This window comes from Electrophorus electricus, chromosome 19 (genome assembly GCF_041902795.1).
Source record: "Electrophorus electricus isolate QZ-2024a chromosome 19, ASM4190279v1, whole genome shotgun sequence".
NCBI classification, from domain to species: Eukaryota; Metazoa; Chordata; class Actinopteri; order Gymnotiformes; family Gymnotidae; genus Electrophorus; species Electrophorus electricus.
The window spans coordinates 12,765,540-12,789,547 of NC_137515.1; the positions used below are offsets into that span (position 1 = coordinate 12,765,540).

At 40.5% G+C, this 24,008-nt stretch overlaps 1 protein-coding gene across 14 annotated transcripts in view; it reads left to right on the plus strand.

Annotated features, from left to right (window-relative positions):
- The window catches only part of psd3l (pleckstrin and Sec7 domain containing 3, like), a 92,922-nt gene that overhangs the window by 48,834 nt on the left and 20,080 nt on the right, over nucleotides 1-24,008 (plus strand). For 13 of the 14 annotated variants that reach the window (XM_081702659.1, XM_081702658.1, XM_081702661.1 and 10 more), the window contains one exon: nucleotides 22,608-22,651. In XM_081702659.1, the coding sequence (XP_081558785.1) occupies nucleotides 22,608-22,651 (44 nt within the window). Of the gene's footprint in view, nucleotides 1-19,610; nucleotides 20,092-22,607; nucleotides 22,652-24,008 lie in introns of those variants that run through there. The other variant, XM_081702667.1, reaches the window with a different exon arrangement.

The window sequence follows — 24,008 nt, forward strand, 5'->3', positions numbered from 1 at the left end:
GAGTAAAGATTGGAATTGATTTTAAACATGAATCTTTCAAATATTTTACTTTTGGGGGGGGGATTTTAGAGATGCATTTGGAACATTACAACATGTGTTATGATTTGTGCTTTGGAAAAATTATAGCTCCACAAGATCTATGCATACATAGTGAAAGTGACATGTAGACATAGTGTATCAAGGTTCCTTTCTGCATTTGTGGGAAAGATCTCACCTGTACCTTTGGAAGCAGGAATCAAAACCGGATGTCCATGGAATGCTATTAATTTCGTTCATATTAATCATTGTCTTAAATGGCTACGTTTGTACCCTCTACCTTGGGTTCTCTCCCCAAATCCAGTCTGAGGTTATACTGACGGTGTCCTGATTTCATCTAGAGATGAAAGTGTAATTAAGCTTTGATGCACCCATATACTCCTGCAATGGTCAAGTGTAGAATTAAAATATAGCAAGTGTGTAGTGTTTTACGAAAGAAAGAGTGGAGGAAATCGGTGATATAAATCTACACCTGATCAGTCTCCTGCTTTCTGTATCTTGAACCAGCCTGTAAGGTTATATTCTAGACATGACGCCTACCTTTGTCATAAATCTAACTTTGATGGGGAATGGTCAAAAGGTGGAAGATGACTTGCGTCAGACTATGACGCTGGCGGCACAGAGGGAGCAAGAGCCGAGGGTGAGGCAAAGGAGTCTTTATTCTCCGTTATTCAGCGTACGTCAGGAAGCTGAAACGCAGCGATAAAGAAAACAGAAGTAACCAATGCGTAGGCTTAGCACTGTGATGATGCGCAGCACGTCACTCAAAGGTCCACTAATGTGCAGCGCTGACTTCAAGAACCTGTGGGCTTAAATAAAGACAGGGGGAAACAAGGAACAGGTGAGTATGATCAGTAAATGGGTGATTGGGACCAGGGTAGGTGCTGTGTGTGGTTCTGTGCAGCAGTGAGTGTGTCCCTCCAGTTGGATGACCGGCCTACCATGACACAGACTGTATTCAGACTTGAATTTATTGAAGCATTACCTCTGCCAGTTGTTATGAAGCTGCATAAAATAAGAGACTATTTATGGCTAAAATTCAACATTTATTTGGAAATGTGCATATTCCCAAAAAATGTCCTCCATGAAATAGATAGTAGACCTGTTCAAGCAGTTAAGAAATGGCTCTGTCTTAATATGCATTCAACAAGGTGATTTATTTTTCAGAGCTGACAAGATGTATTTAATGGATTTATGTTGCTACATGGCAATCTCCCCTGGTCAATATAAACAATGATGATACCTGTGAGATGATACCTCATGTTGCATGCATATGGTGCTTGCTGGATGGGGGTACATTTAATTAATTTGCTTTGATTTGAACAAATTTAGGTGCTAAAATGTTCTCCTCCTCTCTTACATTTCTTTCTTTGTTAGCTAACGTTATCTATCTTTTTTTTATTCTTAGCTGTCTCTCCCTCACCCTCTCGTGCTGCCACAGCAGCCTGGAAATTTTCAAAACATTAATTGGATAGCTAATCACACTGGTGGGATGTTTTCTTATGTTTCTAACTCTGTTTTGTTAATACTTCTGGTCCAGATGTAATACCTCTGTCGCATCTCCTCAGGACACACCCTTTTGATGCTTGGAAAATATTTTTCAGTATACATCAGGACTGAGGGAGCCAACATTCAAATCTGCTAGTATCACACAATTTATACAAATACCACCATCAGTGAGGAGGTTCTTATCAGTATCACACCCAATGTACACTAATGACTATCCGAGAGGGGAGTTTTATTTGTCATGCAGTATCACACGCAATCTATACTAATGCCTCTGTCAGTAGGAGGTTCTTATTTATCGTTCAATATCATAAACACAAATGCACTAATGCCACTGTGTGCTAGTAGGTTCTTATTTTCTATTTGAAAGTTTATAGCTTCTATCGACTAGCTATAATCATGTGCTGTGGTAGTCATCCATCCATGTTCTATAGTCTTTATTTCCTAACTTTTCTTAGCATTTGGAGTCAGGTGCACATATGTTTTATTGGCTGTGGTTCTTTTAAAGGGCTGACACCAGATATTGTGGTACAGATACAGTTTTCATTTTGCAAATATCATGTGCTTTTGATTTAATGTTAGAAGAAGACACAAGATGCTACAAAAATAATGAAAAATTGACCAGCAGTTCCTGCCATTGAAAATTGTCATTTATTTATTTATTTGAATGTCAGGATTTAAATGTCAGCTTATTGCGTTAGTTTTTGGCAGGCTTGGACATGAGCACAGACATACAGTGTGAGGACTTTGTATTGGAGGATTATATAAGGCAAAGGTCAAACAGTTGACAAATACATTTATGGCATGTTAAGGGCCTTGCTCAGGGGCCCATCAGTTGCAACCTGGTCGTGGTAGGGCTTGAACTGATAACCTTTTAGTTACAAGGAGAGTATGTTAACATCTGAACTACCACTGCCTGTTGTAGCAGTGATAATACTGTTCCATCTCAGCCATCGCTGATGCAAATATGGAAAAGACACGTTTTTTCTTGAAATGTAACATCTCTAATGAAATACGATGCTGTATATCATATCGGACATATTCAGAAAATTAATATTCCTGTTGTTTGTCATTGAATGTGGAATCAAATAAAGTAACAACAAATGTGTGTATACACATCATGCATATGCATACCCGTGTCACAGTATTGGATTCATCAAGAAAGAAAAGGCAGTTGTGACATATTGTTGACTACAATAATGTGGTGTATCACAGCTTCAGTACTCTTGAGCTGTGCTTAAACCCTCTTTTGAGAGCACCCCCTCCCACCCAACCCCTGTGGAATCAATTAAATATGCTACCTTTTTTACCTTATACCAGATTAAACGCGTCTGATCTCTGCTGTCCTATACCCTACAAGGACATAAAACATGACTTCCAGAAGCCTGTCTCCAACGCCCCACTTCCCCAACTTCCATGGTCCTCCTGCTGTCTGCACTTTTTGTATGATTCTTTTGACTTGTCCTGTGCTGGCACGCCGGCCGCAGTGAAAGCTTAGTCTTACACTGTGGCACAGCCGCTTCAGGACTCAGCTCTGCTACCCGAGAAAGAAGGAAATGAGTTCACGGTGCCAAGAAATGCTCCCCAGCAGACTTATCACCCGCTGTATCTCTCTCTCCTCCCTAGCCCTCTTTTAATTAAATGAAACACACAGCTCACTCTCTCACTCTCACTCACACATCTCACTCTTGCAGCAAATTTAGCGTCCTGGTCTACAGCATGGCAAAACTTTGGCCTACTTCTGGACATGGCCGGTCGGAAGATATGACGACACCTTCCAATTAAGTGGAATGCCCTAGCTGTGCCTCCTGTCATGGTGCTTCTGTTGTTGCCAGCTTGGATTGGCTGGTTGCTTTCATAAGCTTTTCATTACCTGCTCACAGTATGTCTCCTTGGACACGAAAAACCTTACAGGCTTAAGGTTGTAATTAGAATAGAGTGGTGCTTTCAGTACTTGCTTAATTAAATAAGATGTCCCTCAGAAATGACTCCTTTGAAGTCAGAGAGATTCTGCCACTTCAGAATTTAATGGGCATCATTAATCCAATCAAATTAGCTGGGTCGATAATGTCAGATTGTTTGCTATTGGCACCTTCAACAATCATATCGTGGTTATAATTATAACTAGTGAACAGGTGCAGCAATATACTCAGAGTTTCAGCATGGGCAAAGTAAGTTTATTTGTATAGCACTTTTCATACACAGTGCCAGTTGTGTGGCAATTCAAAGTGCTTTGCAAAGACATGGAAAATTGTAGTATGTAGGATGGAAAAAAGCTTTATTATTTATTCTTCTATCACCTCAGGAAGGTTATTGACAAAAGGGGGCAAGGGGGTGTTACATGAAACAATTTACTTAAATAAATGTAAAATGAATTGCTTTAAATAGAAAACAAATTGAAGGACCAATAAGTAATATTGACATAATAAGCATTTAAAACTTTGCAACTTACATTGCAAATGTTTGCTGTATTTTTATTGTTAGTACAGCTGACTGTGAATGGTAGTCGAAGCTAAGCCCATTATCCCGAAAACAAAAGCCCACTGTTCTGAAAATACTCACTGGAGTTTTCCAGGCCCCAGTAACATATTGTTTAACAGGAAATGTATTAATCATTTCACGTTTGTTTCAGAATAGGAGCCTACTGCTCTTCCTTATTGCAGCCCAGTGCCAATCATATCAGGTGACACAGTGAATTATTCATCCTTCTATCAAAGAGGAATATAAGACAGGTTGCTTAAAATCAACATTTTTATTGCTTACATTGCATGCAGTATCTGTCAAAACTAAACCTAATTTAGTGTATTTGAATGCCACGGTAATATGCTAATGTTTTCTATGATATGTGGGGAACATCTGTTTATGAGTTATTTTGACTAAGCTGGTGTAGCAATGCTAATTAATTGTTTATATGAATTAGAAACAAAATAGTTTAGTTTACACACATGAAAAATATAAAGTAGGTAAAACTAAGTAATCAGTGGGCTTAACATTTATGTGAAAGCAGAGTTTTTGAAAGCAGTAGCTAGATTTCTCAGCAATGTATTACTTCCCCAGTATAAAAAGGTGATTCCCTAAGTATTTGTTCATGTAGTTAACAAACTAGCTACTTTGCCAGCTAATCTTATGGTAAATAACAGTGGCATGACGTTCTGAGTAATGCATGAGCACCCTGCTGTGTGAATTTCTACTGTCAGTGCAGTGATAACCTAAGCATGATGGTACAGACTGTTTGGACACTGGATAGGCTCCATGTCTGTTTTTAAATAAATATATTCATCTATTGTCTTCACTAGAACATGCTCAACCTTACTGCTGAGTTCTGGGCGCTTATTCATAACCTCTCCATTGCTTGCTAATTATTCAAGGAAAAAATACTTCAGAAAGTCACTTTTTCATTTTATCGTTTCATTTTATTTAGGGGCAGTGGTAGCTCACTGGTCAAGGTACTTGACTTGTAATTGGAAGGTTGCTGGTTCAAGCCCCACCACTGCCAAGTTGTAACTGTTGGGGCCCCCTGAGCAAGACCCTTAACCCTCAAGTTGTACATAATTGTAAGTCGCTTTGGATAAAAGTGTCAGCTAAATGCCAAAAATGTAATGTAAATGTAATCCCCCTGCCCTTCTACAGTTGGGGTTATACAATATCACCTTGCTTTAACATGGTTTTGGTATGCTCCCACGTTTTTGTTGTTAGCGAGACTAGTATTTAGCTACTGACTCGGTTTTTGGTTTGATGTAAGTCAGTATGTGTGATGCACATATGTCACAGAAGGTACAACAGGGCATAGGAATATAGTGGATTTAGTTATATGGATTAAAAGAAGCTTAGATGCAAAGAAAAACATGGGAGAATATAAAAACAATGTTAAAGCAAGGTGATATATTGCTTTTACCGTAGAAGGGCGGGAGGATAAACTGAAGGAACCAAAAGTGACTTTTTTGAAGTATTTTTGCATCTTTTCAAAGAATTTGCATCAATCATTTTTAGTAATCCTGTTACTTGACTTTTTGAGGAATCATTTTAGCCCTTAAATAAGATAAGATTAGCTAACCTTAGCTGAAGCCCAGTCCTTACCTGTTCAAGAAAAAATTAGCCAACTTGCCATCCATCTTTAAAGTCTTTCTGGGCTCTAAGATGTCTCCATCTTTCAAATGCATCACCAATATTTACTCTTTTTTACTCTCTGATCATGGAGCTTTTTAAAGGATGCAAAGGCTTTTTAGGTGTGGTAGAATGTAACATTACTCTATTGATCTAGTTTGCTTGCTTCCATGACTGAAGCATGCTGTTTTCTGGCCAATTTTTAACATATCTCACAACCCGGGGTGTTAAAATGGTACTGGGACATGGGCAGTGGGCGGGATCACAGGCCAAAACACAAACAGACTTTCTGCCCTGGAATAGAAATTACAGAGAACATACTGACTGTTTCACTTGGAGGATCATGTATTTCATCTGTTTATGTTTCATTAATCTCTGATGACATGTCATGGTAATTTTTGTGTAGTAAATATAGGAAGGAAATATACATTCTTCCTTTTAAATATTGAAGTTTTAAAATGCATTGAAAGAAAAGTAAATGATTAAAATGAAGTGAATGAAAATGAAAAATAAAGTTGAAAAGGGGTATACCAACTGGCACTCAATATTTTGATATTGGCTTTTCTTGCATTGCTGTTCTGCTAACAGCAAGAAAGCACTGATGCATTGCAACTCCTGCTTATTATACCATTATACATGAAGTCATTCACATTATTTCATATTTATCTGTTGTCTTAATGTGGTGGCACCTGATATCACACTAAACTTGAACACATTGTAGTATGTTGTCTGTCTGGCTTCATGTCTGTCTGGCTCACAGATAAATTACTACCACTGTACTTTTGGTACTGTGGGCTCACCCTGCATCTGTATTTTGATTTCTTTGACCTGAGTAATACAATAAGAAGGCCATGGACCTGAAATTGGCTGCTTCTTAAAATATTAGTTTTTTCCTTTGTCAGTCAGGAACTTGGGCTTTGAATTGAGTTACAGCTAAGGATCTCTTTTAAATGTGAAATGTAGTTATGCAGTGTTCATAGTAACAGTGGGTAGTGGAATATGAAGTCAGTAAAGGAATAACTGCTCAACTGAGACATTATTATTAAAGTTTTAATGCCATAAGCAGCAAGATTTTCCATTCATGCACATCACTCCTGTTTATAACCCACTTGGCTTCAAGGGAGAAACTGGAAATCACAGTGCATTTCAGCACTCATTTAGCTTTAACGGGTATGGCATTTTTCTCAAGTCGGCCTTCTCCAAACTCCTTTGCTTCCTTTGTATGCGCTCAGCGAATCATTCTGTTCTGCACAATTTATCGAATGGAAGCTAAGGCTCGCTGATACCCCCAGCTAGCCCTGCAGCATGACCAACCAAAGTTGAGTGGAACTGTGTCTCACCTGCCATTACAACAGAAGCACAGGAGGATGCTAATATGTTTTGACTGGCCATCCTCAGTGTGCATGTCTGAGAGGGAGAAAAGAAGCCCTGCCTGCAGTTAGCCGGCCACTCCCTTCACTCCCAGGGAGAGGTCTGCTTTCCTCAGAGGAAACAAAACAGCCAAGCCTGTATAGTTCCATGAAATTGCACAGAATCTCCTACCTCCAACGTCTGTATATATAAAGTTCTTATAGATCCCGAGGGCTAGGACACCACCTTTCCTTTCTCCGGTACTTAGGGTGATGCTAGAGGATGCTTACTTTTCTCATGTGACAAGTCATTTCAACAACAACAAACTAGTAGTGTATGATTTACAAAGAAAACCTTTAGCAGAATTACCCCATGCACATTTTAAAGAAAACCTCATACACTGATTTCTCAACAAGAACCTGTTTTTCTTGTTAGTTTTGTTTTCTTTTTCGAGGGCTACAGCTGATCGTGGGCCCCGCAGATATAGACTTCATAAAATCATGTATAATGCAATACAGTGCAATACAACACAGAACAACAGACTTCCCTCTGGACCAATATAGACGGATTACCAAACCATAGTAAGGACAAAAAACAATACCCAAATAATTTTCATCATCAAGCTGCCAAACCTTTTGGGTGTGACCTCTCAATGGCAGTACATATTCTGCAAAAAACTTGAATTGATGCAACAGCAGAACCAATCTAACACACATCCTCAAACTGTTCTTTGAGCCGATTATCAGTAGTACCACGATTGGCCGTCTGGTTGGTGTAAACAAGAATAGCGTTCCTGTGTTTCACAGCCACTTATGCATATATTTCCTTGCTTCCAGTCACTGTAACCTTGACAAAATTGGTTTTGAACATTCAGTCATGTTTCCAAATATCTTGCACACAAAACAAAGTTATGATCATTTGACATAATGCTGAATCTTGGCTAGTGGCGTTCATGGGTTTACTGACGGATTAAGTGACCTTTACTCCTCAGATTGCGATTGAGTGTTTTCCAGCTTCTCTTCTCATGTTTCTTTTTCTTTTGGAGCTTTCCATTTTCGCCCGCTCTCTCACACACTCATACTTTCTGACCTTGTTCATTTTGATAATGAGTTAGCTCTAATTTTCATGTTGTGTAACATACAGCCACCAATAAGAATCCGAGCAGGTCTTTCTAATCTGGCCAGTCAACAATCATGAATATGAATGTAAATGTGTAAATGGTTTAACAAATTATTGGTTTGTGAGTGTGTAGCTTTGCCATTCAAATTAAAAATAACAAAAAACAGCAAATCTGGGATCCCCATGCATTAATGCCCCTGATCAAGAGTGAACTAAAGCCACTGGAAAGAGGCTCAGTTGATCCAGCTTCTGTTTTTTTCTCCTGGCTCTGTCTCCTAGACTCAGCAGGATAGTGACCTTGAAAGGCTTCAGCATTCACATCAAAAAGGAAACAGTGAGCTAAGTTTTTCTCTCAGAAATGCAGCCACATCAGTTTTTTTTGGTTTGTTTTTTGTTTTGTTTTGGGTTTTTTTTTTGCCAGATTTTGTTTGGATAGATAGTATTCGCAGAATCTGGAAGAAGCTTTCTGAGGCCATATTGTTGACATTCTGTCAGCTTGTCTCTAAAGAGTTAATGCTGACTAAGGCATCAAGATATCAAGAAAAAGTCAGTGTGCTCTGCACCAGATAGATGTTATCTCTCAGTTTTTAGTTATTGCTTGTAATAACATATCCAACGATACATTAACGGCATTTAACAGAAGTTCTTATCTTCAGCGACTTAGAAATGTCACCAGCATGTATATTGCAGGAATTGAAAGCCTAAAAATAGCTAGAATCATATAATTATTTCATCTGTGGTAAAGGCAGCGATATTTGGTCTTATGTACAATTACCATCAAACATTTGTCATGATAGCAAAAGAGAATAATAGCTATGCAGCTGTGTTTGATGGGTTTAGTCAATGTTAGTTTGAAATTAGATTAAGATAAAGTGACCCTTGTTAATGTTTTGATGTTCTCTTAAGTTGGAGCGTTACATGATGCACAAAACCTAATTAGACTTTTAAGGCAGTCTGGTTAATTTAAGGAAAAAGACCAAATAGTTTTTTACACTGTAAAAATTAGGATAGATAGGGATAATGAGAACAAGCAAGAGAAAAAAAGATAGAGGGAGGGAGTGATTTATTAATTTTTTTTGGTTTTGGTTGTATTATTACTACAGCAGTGAGCCACAACATGGTCCTTTAATGCTCTGAATGCCCTTTAATGCCCCGGTTGTCTTTGGGTGACTGGGGGAGTGTCAGCAATATGACTGTGGCAACAAAGGTGACATCAATCAAATAATGGCTATATTCAAAATTGCTTACTAAACAGCATGCCAAAATAGTACTTCCAGGACAGTTAGTGTGTCCGAAACCTTTGTATTCAGTTAGTAATCGAAAAGTTCCCAGATCGCCTTACTAAGCCAGGTGAAAATTTGAAGTGTGTGAACACTGGATGCTATTCAGTCCCATGATATCAATGTTGCAGGATGTTTCTGAAGCCAAACTAAACAAAATGGCAGATGCTGATCAAGTGGTTTTCAAGTGCAAGTATAATGACTAATAGCATAATTGACAATTGATTCATGTGCTGAACATTTATTTTTAGTGTAATATGTGCCAAAACCTAAGGGGAAAATGTGCTAAAATATTAATTTGAATAGCTGTTAACTAGGGGAGGGACGGATACTCTAAAAGCTAGCTAATTGTTATAGGTTGTCAATGTTGTCAAAAAATGCTGAAAGACATTTTGATCGTTGTGATTTTTTTTCAAAAGCTGTTGTACTCCATGAACATTTAAATACTCCTGGGCATAAAACTGAATATTTTCATTATGAAGGTCAAAGCTCATTGGGCAGTCAGCTGTAATGGAAAAAGCATGTGCCGCACTGTAAAATGGTCAAATGAGTTCCACACTCATTTGAAATTTGTAGTAAGTATGCCATGAGAATAGTATGCATTAACATTACAGATAAGTCTATAGTGCATAGTACCCGATTTCAGACATAGCCACCATCTACAACAAACATATAAGGAAGTGTACAGCCTCTAAAAATTGGCCAGTAAGCACTTTTGCTGTTTTGACTCTATGCCAGCACATTGGATTTTAAATGAAACGAGTATGCGACTGATGTGCTGAATGTCAGCCTTATTTTGGCAGTGTCTATATCCAGTAAATCATTTAAGAACTGCAGTCGTTTTATGGCTCTGTATGCAATCTCATACAATAGAAACAGGTTGCTAAGCATGATAGAGCTGAATATAGTTCTTCTGATTACAGTAGATTTTTTTTCCCCCTTGTTTTTGTGTGTAGGTCATTTTAACACTCCTATGGTATAAATTTGCTTGAGCAAGTGTAGTTTGTCTTTGATCAGTAGTGATGCCACTGCTAGCCTTCATTAGTGGTTTCATCCTCCTGGGATCTTCGTTCTCCTGGGCAATAAAGGGCACCCCAGCCACAGAGAACACAAGTGCCAAATGCTCAAACCAACCTTCGCTGGGGCAGTCCTCAGGGAGGGCCTTTTGACTCTAATATGCACCCTCGCTTTGAGGTGCTCACAACTTCTAAGCAGTGGGTATATTCTGAACCTAAGCGTGTGAGCATGCCCTGAAAGCATAAGAGGCACTGTGTTAATAAGAGCTTGAAGATTGGGAGAAGGTTTTCTAGGTCTTCTGTTTATGGTCTGAGTCCCTGCCAGGGATCAAGGAATTTGTTTCCATGAGTGTGACATGAAATGCAAAGGCTGACCTTCTGAGAAAAAAGGACATGGCTGACTCCCATGTTTCTTTGTAATCAGACTCCGATTGCTGCCATTACACTAGTGATATTTCTATTTTGATCAGACTGACTTGACAGCTGTGCGAAGGTGGAGATTGCTTAGCAGGAACTGTGTTTGTTATTTTGGACTTCATCCATCAGCCCAAATAAAGAGGAAAAGCAAACCTCATACAGACTGGGTGAACCTTACTGCTATCAAATAGAAATTAACAAATGAGTTATATTCCTTCATCACACTGTTGTGCTTTATTTAATGAAGCAATGGAAAGTAACATTCATTTCCATCAGAGCCAAACTGCTGAGATTGTTTGCCATTTTTTGCCACTCTGATCATGTCATGGTATCAGTGTTTGCCGTGGCCATGAATGCCGGCCTTGCTTCCTGATAAGTGTCTGAATAGCTGAAGTAGCAGATGAAGGGAATGGAACTGAAAATGATGCGGTCATGCTGAGGTCAAAAGATGTTTGGGATTTTACACCAAGCTCAGTAGCTATTTTTAGATGCCTTTTAAGTGAAGGAAGAATGGCCATCAGAGGAAACCTCACCGACCAGGTCTTATCTTTGTGTACTCTGAAAGTCAAACTCAAACAGTTGTTGTGCCTCTCTAAGCAGTCTGTTTTATTAAGGGATGCTCCTGTTCCATCTTCTCTCTCTAGATGGTGATTCAGATACCTGAACTAATAGCTTTTTTTTTTTTTTCTCATTCAGTTCTGCATGCTCACTGACTGGGAATGCTCTGTATGTAAAGTACCATGAGCCTGTAACTACCCATGCTTTCAATATGTGTATGTTAATTGATATTACTGTATTTCTAGTGTCAGTCTACACATTTCAGTGCAGTGCAAGAACTTAGTAAATATCAAAATTCAAAATACAGCATTATTCCATGCTACTGCTCTTTAGTTTAACAACTTAATTTTTAATGATTAGTTAAAATGCCTCACAATTGTTTCAGAAGTTTGCAGTGTCCATATAATCCATTGCTTACTTCTATCTTTGTCACACACTGTTACATGCACTTTGGTCAGATTTCTTCAGTGGCAGCGATGAACTACTGGTATAGAATTCACAAACACGTCTGTCACTGTACTTTGAAAAGCTAGCAGAACTCACCCAGCAAAGGTTACTGTTAAATATAGCTGTAGCAGACACTGAGCTTGGATCTGTAATGAAGCTCCATATTTTAATTGCTCTGCAGAGTGTGTAGGTACTTTTAAGTAGCCTACAATTAAGTAAATTCAAAGTTTATTTGTCACATACATAGTCATACACAGTGTAACTGGCAGTGAAATGCTTTTTGTAACTGCTCTGTCCATTGCCGAGGAGAGATGCAGGGAAATGGATACGGATTAACAAATAAATAAATATGTCATGATGAATGAAGAGGGAATGTATAATATGCATATATACACAATGTACAATTTCCAGTTTTTACAATTTACAATTTTAGTTTTTTATGATGTTATTGTGGACATCATACATAGATTAGTTCGATCAGTTGCCCTGATTCAGAGCCTGGATGGCCTGCGGGAAGAAGCTCCTCTTCAGTCTCTCTGTGTTGGTCTTCAGGGAGCAAAAGCGCCTCCCTGACCTCAACAGGGAGAAGATCCCATTGTTGGGATGGGTGGGGTCCTTCACAATCCTCCTAGCCTTGGTCTGGCACCACTTGTAATATATGTTGAACGCATCACCCTTTGGAGTGCTTGTCTGTTCTGCTTGGTGCTGTTCCCAAACGAGACTGATGTTTCCCATGAGGATGCTCTGAATAGTGCCGGTGTAGAAGTTCCACAGCACCTTGGTGGGCAGTTTGAAGTCTCTTAGGCGTCTGAGGTGGTAAAGACGCTGACGAGCCTTCTTTGTTGGGGAGTTAGTGTGGCAGGACCAGGACAGGTCCTGCGAGATGTGAACTCCAAGGTTCCATTGATCCTAACAGGTTGGTAGTGCCACTCCTGCTTCTTGCTGCAGTCCGCAATCAGCTCCTGATAGACGGGAAATGTCTAGCTGACTTTTAGGAGGAGGTTATTTTCCTGGCACCAGTTCTCCAGGTGTTTAATCTCCTCCAGGTAGGCCCTCTCTTCGTTGTTCAAGATCAGGCCCATGACGATGGTATCGTCAGCAAACTTGACGATGGTGGTAGAGCTGGAAGTGGCCACGCAGTCATAGGTGTACAGTAAGTAGAGCAGGGGGCTTAGGACATGACCCTGGGGAGCTCTAGTGCTGAGGCTGAGGGTGGATGAGGCACAGTTGCCCACCCGTACTGACTGTGGTCTGCCTGTTACACAGGGATGGATGCAGTCCCAGATCCTCCAATTTGGTAGTGCGTATGGAAGGGATAATGGTGTTAAATGCTGAACTGTACTCGACAAACAGCATTTTAACATAATTACCCCTCCCTTTATCCAGGTGTGTCAGTGTGGTGTGGAGTAGATGTGCAATTGCATCGTCAGTGGAGCGGTGGTGTCGGTATGCAAACTGCAGTGGGTCGATGGAGGCTAGCAGTGAAGAGGTGTAGAAACACTCAGAAAGGCAAACTTTTTCATGGTGGTATATGTGCAAACTACATTTACCCCCACATTTTCTTTCTCTACATATTTTCTTTCTCTACATCTTATGCTTGTGGTTTTTGAAGTGTTGTGTATCTTTGAGACCTGTCCATCAATGCTTGCTCTTTGCACTTGTAATTCCGTTTTCTGCTTGGTTTGCATGATTTACTCATATTCCTTCATGTGATACTTGTGAAAGTGACTTAAATTTGTTCTAAATGTAAGTTGTTAGCCTATTATTTCCTTCCTCCCTGCAAAACATTTGTATTTGCAATGCTGATTCTTAGTAACTGCAGTGACATAATGATGACTTTTACTAAGAAATAGTATTGGATGTGAATTGGTCTCGATTGCTTTATACAGATCCCATTTAATGAGATCCATGCTGGTGGCACAGAAGTCAGTTACATGTTTAATTTATTTTTTTAATAATCATAAAATGTTTTCAAACCATATATTTCTGTTTTTATTTTAACATAACTGGTCTCTTGTGCATCTCTGGTGATGTTTATCTGCAGAAGAATTTCAAGCATGGACCTGCTTCCCACACCCTGAGAAGTAGGAATGTCATATCAGTTAATTTTAAACTTTTTTCCTTCCCCAGAACACAAGCCTCAGGCTAAATGTACCTTCTCTTTGACTGCCTGGTGTAACCACCCGTTTCATTATGCAAGATCTTTATTTACTAGATGTAGAGGTCATTCCTAAACTGCTTGATTTGTTGATTTTTTTTATTTTTTTTAATGTATTTTATTTTTTAAGGAGACCCAACCCATAAAACTCTCTCAGAAAGGAAAAGTATCATCATTTAGTTAAATGGCAAAATTGCAAGCTCCTTGCATTGCAAGCAGGCTAGTGAAGTGCTGAAATATTGATATTATTGTTAATGTGATGAATCGGTGGAACTGTCACTGTAGGTTAAATCCATCATGCATGGCTTGGATGACAAATTGATGGCCTTGGGGCAATACTTGGGCCCTTAGACACTAATTTAAGTCATAACCATTTACATTCAGATCAGAATAGCTCCATTTGACCATTTTGGGTCACATCTGTGTACGTGCGACTCATATAGTTTAAAAGGCCTTGATATTTCAAGTGGAGCAATGTCTGTACATTGAAATGTTCAATGTGAGCTAGCCCAATTTAATATTTAACTGCAAAATGTGTCCGAGGACGTTGAGTTGGGCTTGCCATTCTCTGAACATCAAAACAATGAGTACTCAAGATCTTTCGATTCTCAAGGTTAACTGCATTTTATCATTGTACTGCTCACACCAGATGTTCCGACTACCATTCTGGTGGTACCATGTGTGCTACCCTGACAGTGGTCACATCATGATTGATTTGTCATGATTGACAGATATATTTTGAACAGGAATTTAAATAAGAGCCTAAAATGTTATCATGTGTCAGCACACCATGGTTACACTATGCGAGAAATGCTTTTTTGCAGGTGTGGCATGGGCTGAATGCGGAAATTGTCATGTAGCGTAACGAGGTACCTGCTGGCAATCCTGTTGCTCGCAACTATAGCTCATGCAGCGGAATTCTTTGCAGGATTATTTGAAGTAGGCAGTGCTGTGTGAGTGCATAGCTGTGCCAAGTGGCTTGACCTCAGCGTATCTACTCATCCCATTGTGTTCGATGCACTTGGGCTAGTTTGGCAGCCTTCCTACACATTCATTTACACATTGCTGGATAAAAGGTTTAATGTTGTAATGCAGGATTTCTACAAGATGTTATATGGTCACTGAACCACTTGTAATGTACATGGATTTTATTAGCTGCTTTGTTATCTGTTGCATTTAGTAACTAGTATCTTTAAATGCAAGTCACATCTTGGGTTATTCTTTGTTTTTGTTTGTTTGTTTTTGGGGGTTAGGACTTGATTTTCGTATCATTTCCATAGTAGTTTTTTGTTTTTGTTTTTTCTTTGTCAGCCCTCTCTGTTAGTTGACATAACATGTTTTCTTGTTACCCATTAACACCGTCTGAGGTGACAGTTTCGGATACATTTACTTCTACAAAATGCAGAACTTCTATCATGATCTTTTGCTAGATTTAATCAGGTTCCTGCAAACCATCCCCGACAGAACACAAGGAATGATATTGACAGTTAATCTTTTATTGCATTCTTTCTATCTTTTGCAATTTTGGTATTACTGAAGGTTGAACTATGAGCCTAGTTACAAATCACTTTTTTTTATTGTGTGCTGTGAGCATCCTGAGCTGTGTTAGACTTACCAGGTTAATGTTCTGTGTGTGTTTGTTGGATCACACAAATTCCATGAGTCAACACAATTTTGCCATAAAAATAAATTTGGCAAAATATTTTTCTTAAGAAACTGCAATTGTGATATGTAGCAGTATGATAGCAGATTGTAGTATTTTGTCTATACCATGCAGCCTAGCTGTATTTATTCATTCAAGGATCCGACAAACTCCCAGTGGAACCTGTCCCAGCACCACCAACCACAGCTTCAGTTTCCAGTCCTGAGGATCGTGAAATGAATTTCCCAAAAATGGTGACGTGACGTAAGGCATTACTCAGACTGTATCTCCTTGTCCGATCGCTCCTCTCACCCATGAAATGTCCCCATGAAATGTTTCGAACGAAGTATTTAAAGCCCGTGAACCTGCAGCAAAAGAGTATCTATTATAAATCATAGCATCTGTTATTGCTATTGTGATTGTTTTGTCATTTCACTGAGGCCCTTTCCCTGGTGCAGTGTACAAGTGCTGTTTGCCAGGACAGTCCCTCTGTCTGGGCGACTCGGGCTCAGTAACAAGCGTTTCACTCCAACACCAGCAGGATATTATCAGATGAGATTGAGCCCCAAAATGGAAAGATTATAGCCAGGTTGCCTCAATGCCGCAAGACCACGGGCCCCAATTTAGTAGCAGATGGCTAGGTCAAAACAAAAGGTCACTGAATTATTTACGTTTATTTCTGTGGTCTGCGGCTGACTGAAGACTGCCACGCCCCTTCCCCTGCCTGCCATCCCTTGGAAAATATTTTATTCAGCGACAGGCCTGCATTTGATTGCACAGTGTCACAACTACAGAGCACTTTGCCTTGTGTTATAGTCATTTCGCTGCATGCTGAACAGTACTTGAAGACATAGACACCAACCGTCTCTAGGCATTTCCACATACGCCCACATGAATGTGTACTTCGCAGCAATACATCAGCGTTTTAGTGTGCAAGCAGCATCAGTGTATCTTTTCTTTCTTTAAGCTATATGTCATACCATAGTTTGTTATTGTCACTCTGTTGTTCCAAGTCAATTTTATCAACGTCTTGACATTTTTTTTTTTTTAGCCGATTTGTTCAGGCCAAAGTTTTGACACCCGACGTGCAATCTAGCTGCAGCGAGAGCACGGTCAGTGTCTGAAGCGCCCTTCTGCTTCCTCCGTGCCTAAGCCCCGTGCGCTGCTCTATGCAGGGAGTGGTCCTCTCACCTGCTCCACGCTGGACCCGCACCCACCTACTTCCCCGACCCCACATTTGGCCGCTGGTAGGCAGATAGGTGTCGTTTTGAATGCTCTCATGCAGTACATCAGCACAGTCAGAAGAAGTGAACATTGAAGAAGTGTGTGAAATACTTTTGTAGTCCCCCAGGGTCATTTAGTACTTCATTTAAAATGCCCAAAGCATCCATTTAGGAACAGTTAACAACAGTTAAGACAAAAACATCACCCATCTAAAGGCCTTATACACACATTCCACATTAAATTAGTTGTTGTATTAAGTGTATTATTTATATTTTTCAGGGTAGAACTGCATTTTGTCTTTCTTTTTGTTTGTTTACTTTTTGGAGTCCATTAACATTGTTAGAAAGCTAACAATAATAATAGTCTACTTAACTGAAGTGGTCCTGCCTCCACAGTGACAACACAGGCCAAGTTATTATTGACTTGAATATTATTTTTGTTTTTATTATGCTTGCAAAATGTATACTTGTTTTTAAGTTGTAAACAGTAAAAATGGTACTAAAAATAATGCATTTGTGTTCAATTAAGCAGGGTAACACTGTGATTCTGTTCTTTATTCTTTAAGGAATTGGTTCAACCAAAAGCCACCATTTTCCAAAATGGACTCCTGTAATGTACCAAAGTTTTCATGCTGTACTAGTGATAACACTGAGCCCATGTGCTATAAATTGTGATCTGAGGAAATCGTCACTCATGCAAAATGGCTCTCGCAGGGCCTCTCTCTCTGCAGTAGGGGAACAGATGGACAAGATGATGCATGGGCCCACTGGTTCACTGATCACATTGGGGCATATTGTTGGGCACGCAGCCGTGCAGCCTTAACCAGGCTGCACCTACCAATCAGCAGCCCTGCTCAAACGCAGGCCTGTGAGCTACCAGCCATATATCTGTAGTAGTATAACTGCTGCGCGACGTTCGGTAGTTGTGCACTGTCGCGATTTTGACATTGAGCTTCACTTGCAGTTAGTGCTGCAATTAGTTTTTCTCTCTGAATATGAATGTAACAGAATAAATTGGTGGTCTGGCTAAAGTCTATTCAATGCACAGGTGAGCAGAACAGGAGTTATGGGAACTTCTTTCTATAATGATTCATGGTGATGTGCTATCCTCTCCAGGAACATCTTATTTCATCACTGGCTTGGTGCAGTAGACGTGCCTGAAAATTTCTGCTCTGCTCACCAAGGTCACTCAAATAGCAAAATTACAGCCATTTCAAATGTCAGGCTGTCTTGTGCAGAGACCCCATATACTCCAGTGTATGATTTGCATGTTACCTCAATTAAATTTGGCTTGAGTTTTTGTGGGAAATTGCAAAGCGGTATCTCCTCAAAGCTGTGTTCCTGCAGTAGATTTTCACAGATCAAGGCAAAATTGAGCCTGTAATTCTACATCCAAATGGGCATTGAGTGGTCCCCTGAAGAGCAAAATTGGATGCTGTGGGAACAAAATCCCTAGTCCCTTAGTATAGCCCCCCTCTAAACGTTAATGCACTCTATTATGTATGTCAATGAGCATCATCCCGCTTTGCCACAAGCTCTAGAGCTGATCATCATTCCCCATGCTATGGCTGGCACTCGCCCACAGTCATAAAACTGGAGCAGGTCCAATCATTTGCAGAGTTGCTTCTCCTTCAGTGCTTGAAAAGACATTTTGCACCAGCTCATACCAAGTGAGATTTTTTTCTTTCTCTCAAAGGCTCAGCATGCGTTAAAATCCTGCTTGCACGTCCAATAGATCATGGCATCCCGTCTTTCGGCTGGTGTCCCGCATGCCTTGGGTCCAGTCTGAGACTGTTTCGCCTTGAACAGGCTCAGTTCTCAGTTTCGCACGACCAGTCAGGATCTGGCTGACCAGAATGCTTCATTAGCCATCGCGTCAAGAGGCAATAGGCCAAACATGTTGACGCCTTTACCCGTGGTTTACCACCTTGTAATTCTGCACTTGCTGTGGTGGAATAATTAGACCCAGCTGCTCCAGCCATATCACCATAATTTCACATGCTTGGAGAATTAGTGGGTTAACATTTTTGAATTATTGATTTCAATGTAAACTACATAGAAACATGCTAAATTATATTTCTGAGTATTATACTATGTAATGAAATGTGTATTATATTGTTTTTATGTTACCAGACAGGTAGAGCCAGCTGGAACTCTATTAAATGTTTACCCAGTTCCAAAGAAAAGGAAGAATTTAGAAAAATAATTCTTAGAGGTATGTTAGAAACAAATGTATTTAAGAAAGTCTGCTAGTGACGTGTAAATGTGTGTAATGATCCCATTTTCAAAAGCAGTAATAGCGTTACTATATTCTCCTTAGCTAGTGTTTGCTTTTAAGTCTGAGTACTGCCATTATAACCCTGAACACAAGGACTACACTGCTGCTCTTAGTTTACATCCTCAGGGGGCTTACCCGCTACAAATACTTCTAACCTTTGCCCTTGAATGTGCGTGTGTGCGTGTGTGCCATCACCACTGCTGACGCACTGGGCTCTGCACTGCCATCCTCATACTCATGCGGCAGATATTAATGAACCTCCAGCCACTCTGTTGCTGTTTGGAATAAAACTGAACCGCTTCTAAAGGAGGGGAGGAACTGCCTCCTCCTCCCCTCCTCCCTCTCTCGCTCGTGCTCTCTCTCTCTGTCTCTCGCTCACCCTTCCTCCCTCCCTCCCATCCTCTCTCTCCTTCCCTCTCTCCTTCTCTCTGAAACTCCCAGTCACTGAAGCTTCCAGGGGATCTGTAGCTCTGAATTAAAGTGCAAGCAGACGCAATGCTGGCGAGGACCACGCTGGTGGTGCTTTGAGCGGTGGAGCTGTGTCTGCGAGCGAGCGAGTCAGTGCGTGCACTTTGCAGCCCACCAGCCCGAGTCGCTCCCACTGCCCACCTCTTGCCAACCCCTTCGTGGCCAGTTCTCCTCCTCCTTCCTACAGGGCAGCGTCAGCGCCGGTCGCTAGGACGGACGCCCCTCTCTCACTTGCGCTCGCGCTCTCTCCCTCTTCTCCCGTTCTACGGGTGTTCAAGCGTGTGGGGCTTAGCCGGAGGGCTTCGGACAGCCGAGGAGATGATCGGGGTAAACAGCGTTCAGGGTGCCGGCAAGGTGCGCATGCGGGCCAGCGGCTCGGTCAAGTATGGCAGGGAGGAGTCGGTCAAGCGCCAGGCCCAGCACCGCTCCAAGTCTCTCAAAATGTCCAATTCCACTGAATTCTCCACCGGACAGCCCAGGAAGGACAAGGTAAACGCGTGCATCTGCTGAGAGTCTTGAGATTGTCGCCTGCCTGCTGCCTGGAGTTCAGGCTGCTGTTCTGATATTTTCTAACTAGCTAATAGTGGATGAAAGGATGAAGGTGTTTATTCTGTCACCAGTTGCTGTCTGTTATGGTTTTTTTTTTTCAAATTTACAGCAGTGATGTAGAATGTTTGTACTGCAGAGACTGCAGCCTTTAACCCAGGAAATCACTTTTTGTTAGTTAGAATGCTTCTTGCATTGTTACTTAGTGGTGTAATGCTTGCAGCATGCAACCCACTAATTCACCTTTGAGTCTGGTGCTGTAGTTTTCTCTAGCAGTAGTCTTCTTGGTGGCAGTGGGCTTCTCAAACTAACAGATATATCTGTCTCAGTTTTGCCTATCTCTCTGCAGGGGGATTGATCAATTGTTAACGTTTTATTGGACTTGCCTTTTAATGCATTGATAAGTCAGCCTGCCCTTGCTGCACTCTCTCTCTCTCTCTTGCTCACTGTCTCGTTCTCTCTCTCTTGTTCTCTCGCTCACTGTCTCGTTCTCTCTCTCTCTCTCTCACTGTCGCATGCAGTCTCTCTTGTGCTCGCTCTTTCTCTCTTGCACTTACTGCATCTCTGTCACCTGTTTGTGACTTGATTAATGTTGACACCAGAAACATGTCATTTCTCTGACTCGCTATGCTCACCTGTTCCCTGCTCTGCCCTGCTGTCTGCCTGTGACGTGCCCACTTGCCCTTAAGATGTCTGTTGACTGGCACCTACTGTTCCAATTCTGCCCCTTGAAATGCGCCTTGTGTGTGCGTGTTTGTGTGTGTGTGTGCATGTTTGTGTGTGCGAGTGCACGCCTATGTGTGTGTGTGTGTGTGTGTGTGTGTGTGTGTGTGTGTGAGTTTATCCTGAGTACTAAGCAGTGTGTATGTATGAAAAATAAATGGAGTATAAATGCAGTAGTTGGAAAGATTTGTGCATTGTGGTAAAACACTTACATTTTATATTACAAGCTTATAAACGTTTGACTTATTGCATATAATATAATGTAATTAGTCTGACTGGTTGATTTATTGAGTGCATCTGTGTTGCATTGCATTTTTTGTTGGATTTAATGTATTTTTCATTTCATTTCATACTAGAATGGTCTCTTTGTGCGTCACGCTGGATTGTCGTTCTTATTCTAGGTTTCAGCTGCCTTGTTTCTTAGTGCTACTGCCTTCCAGCAGAGGGCGCTAATCATACAGTAAAGGATGCCACAGAGCCCCAGTGGAAGCTTCTGTGTGATGGCTTTGTTGTTTTTAATGGCAACGCATCAATTAACCACATCTTGTCAAAGAACTACAGTGTGGCTGGACAATAACAGAGCATGTGGGTAGCTGGCAGTAAAACATATAGGTTTTTACATATGAGCTTCTTAATTCATATTCCTGCTTGAGTTTTGTCCTGTAAAACCAGCTTATCAACCTTTTGTTGTAGATATGCATTGAAGGTACATTTGCTTAAACTATGGGTGCGGGCTGATGTCTCAGGTATAATGATAACAAATGGTGACACCTAATGGAGTTATCAAAATCATCACCAGCCATTTGTGAAGTCATTTATCTCATGCTAACTATGCGTGAGAATAGAACTCTTCAGTCCTGTGCTCATGTAATAGTTGGTACATTAATACAGCAGATCCAAAATGGCAACCACGGAGCCCTCTGCGATAGCGGTGTGTAAATGAAGAAAACCTTAGAAGCATATCAGATATTACACGGCTCTCCTATCTGAAAGTGACACATCTGAGAGTAACATCACCTGAATTCTCAACCACCTGAAACTCCCTAAATGAAGTTTATAAGACATGGCTTGCATTTAGTCTTTTTTATACTTATAAGAAGCAATGACATTTCTTTCTAGCCTTGTGTGCAGTGTAAGAACCCTGGCAGCAAGTGTTCTGCTTTGAACGTCGGTTATCCTAGGAGCACTAGCAGTGTAGTTGGATTGCCATAATTGTGTGAAACTCTTAGAATCCTTAATCATTCATAAATGTACCTTCAGCATCATTGCCTTCTTTATTTTAGCCAAGCTACACACCGCCTCGAGGTGGAGCTCGTCAGCAGTTATGCCAGAGTAAAGCGAAGGTGTGAGAGGCGTTCTGGAAAGCTGATTCAGTGAAAGTGGGTAGGGGGGATGGCTGTGAGACGGGCCCCCTCGCCATCACACGTCCTGACTGTAGGGTTTGACCAGCAGCTGTTGAAAGCAGGCCATCAAGCATATGTGGTGCCATTGCACACCACAGAAACTGAATCAGTATGGGTTTCTTGAACAATTGTTCATACAATTGAGTTAATGTGTTGCATGCTATTCGCCTGCAGCTGAGTCATAAAACACCTCTTGCATAAAGTGAGAGATTATGAAAAAGCACACTGCAAAGACTGCAACCAAAAGTATAGTAAACAATATGAGGAGTGGCTGTTAAGAGCATGTGTGGATTGTCATACTGATTTTCTGTCACTTTGTTTCCCTCTCTGCAGGCATTGTACAACTCAATCAAGAATGAGAAGCTGGAGTGGGCAATGTATGTACTTTGAATTCAATCAGTAACTTTAATTATTGCATACATTTGTGAATGTCTGTTTGGGTTGTAATGTGATGATATTCTTTAGTTAATTTGGATATTGGTTATTTGTATTATGTTCAAGTTTTCAATGGCAGAATAAACTAGCATATATTCAGCAAACTGAAAGTAATTTAATGATCAGAAATTATTAGGGCAATTAATGTACAAATAGGTAAGCCTTCAAAGGTTACGTAGCGTAGTAAACAAAGCATACGATCTAGTTGTTAGAATAACTATTTTCTTTCATCATCAATTAAATAAGAATTTAAGAGTTTAAATGAATTCTCTGAATATTTTAAACAATGCATGTCTTTGCCAATGTTCGTCCATCATCTCCATTTTGAAGTTTAATCTTCTGGTCTGGTTTAATAGTGTGATCCATTGTAAAGTATATATGGAGGAGGTGCAAACACATACAAACTGGGTGTATGCATGCATGCGCATGATTGCACACACGTGTATGTTCTGAGGCAAATGATTGGATTGGTGACAGTTGACACAAGAGCCATAATTAGCATCAGAAAAACATTACATTAGAATGACAATCTGTCCTCCTGATAACAATGATAAGGAGTGAGGCTGTCCCATTGTTCCTTAGGTAATCTACCAAATTACAGCCTGCAAACGCCAACTCTCCCACATGCATGGCTAGTGAGTTCTGATGTAAAGAGGCTCTCTCGCTGTATGTCATCACCAGTATGTTTGGACTATGACTGAGATTTATGCTTCTCTGAGGTTATTTGTCTCATTTGTAACCCTGTGGCTTCTTGTATGTCTGATGCACTTTTTCCTCTTGCACAAATTGTGCCGATTCGTTACATAAATGTGAAAAACTTAGTGAATCTTGAGGTACATGTTAATAACATTTAATAACACACAGAAAACATTACGAACAAGTATATAATACCTTACAAGAATAAACAGAAAAAAAACATGAGGCTTCCTTCTTAAAGAATAAAATTGCTGCATAGTAAATGTCACGGCCGTGGAACGTGGCTAATAAAAGAAAGAAAGAGAAGTGTTTAATGAAATGAACAAAAATGAACATAAAAGTGCACTAATGTGAACAAACGAGCCAAAACAATAATGACGGACCTCAGTCACACAAACTAAACAGGTTTAAATACAGACAACGCATTAACAATAATACCCAGGTGGTGTGGTTACTCATATCCAACACACAGCACCCGAGGAAGGCGTGGACAGACATAAAACATAACGAGGTAACAAAAGGAGTAACGAGCAAAAGTCCACGTGTACCGCTGGCAAGGAGGCAGCGGTACCATGACAACAGATATACAATGATGATTCCGAA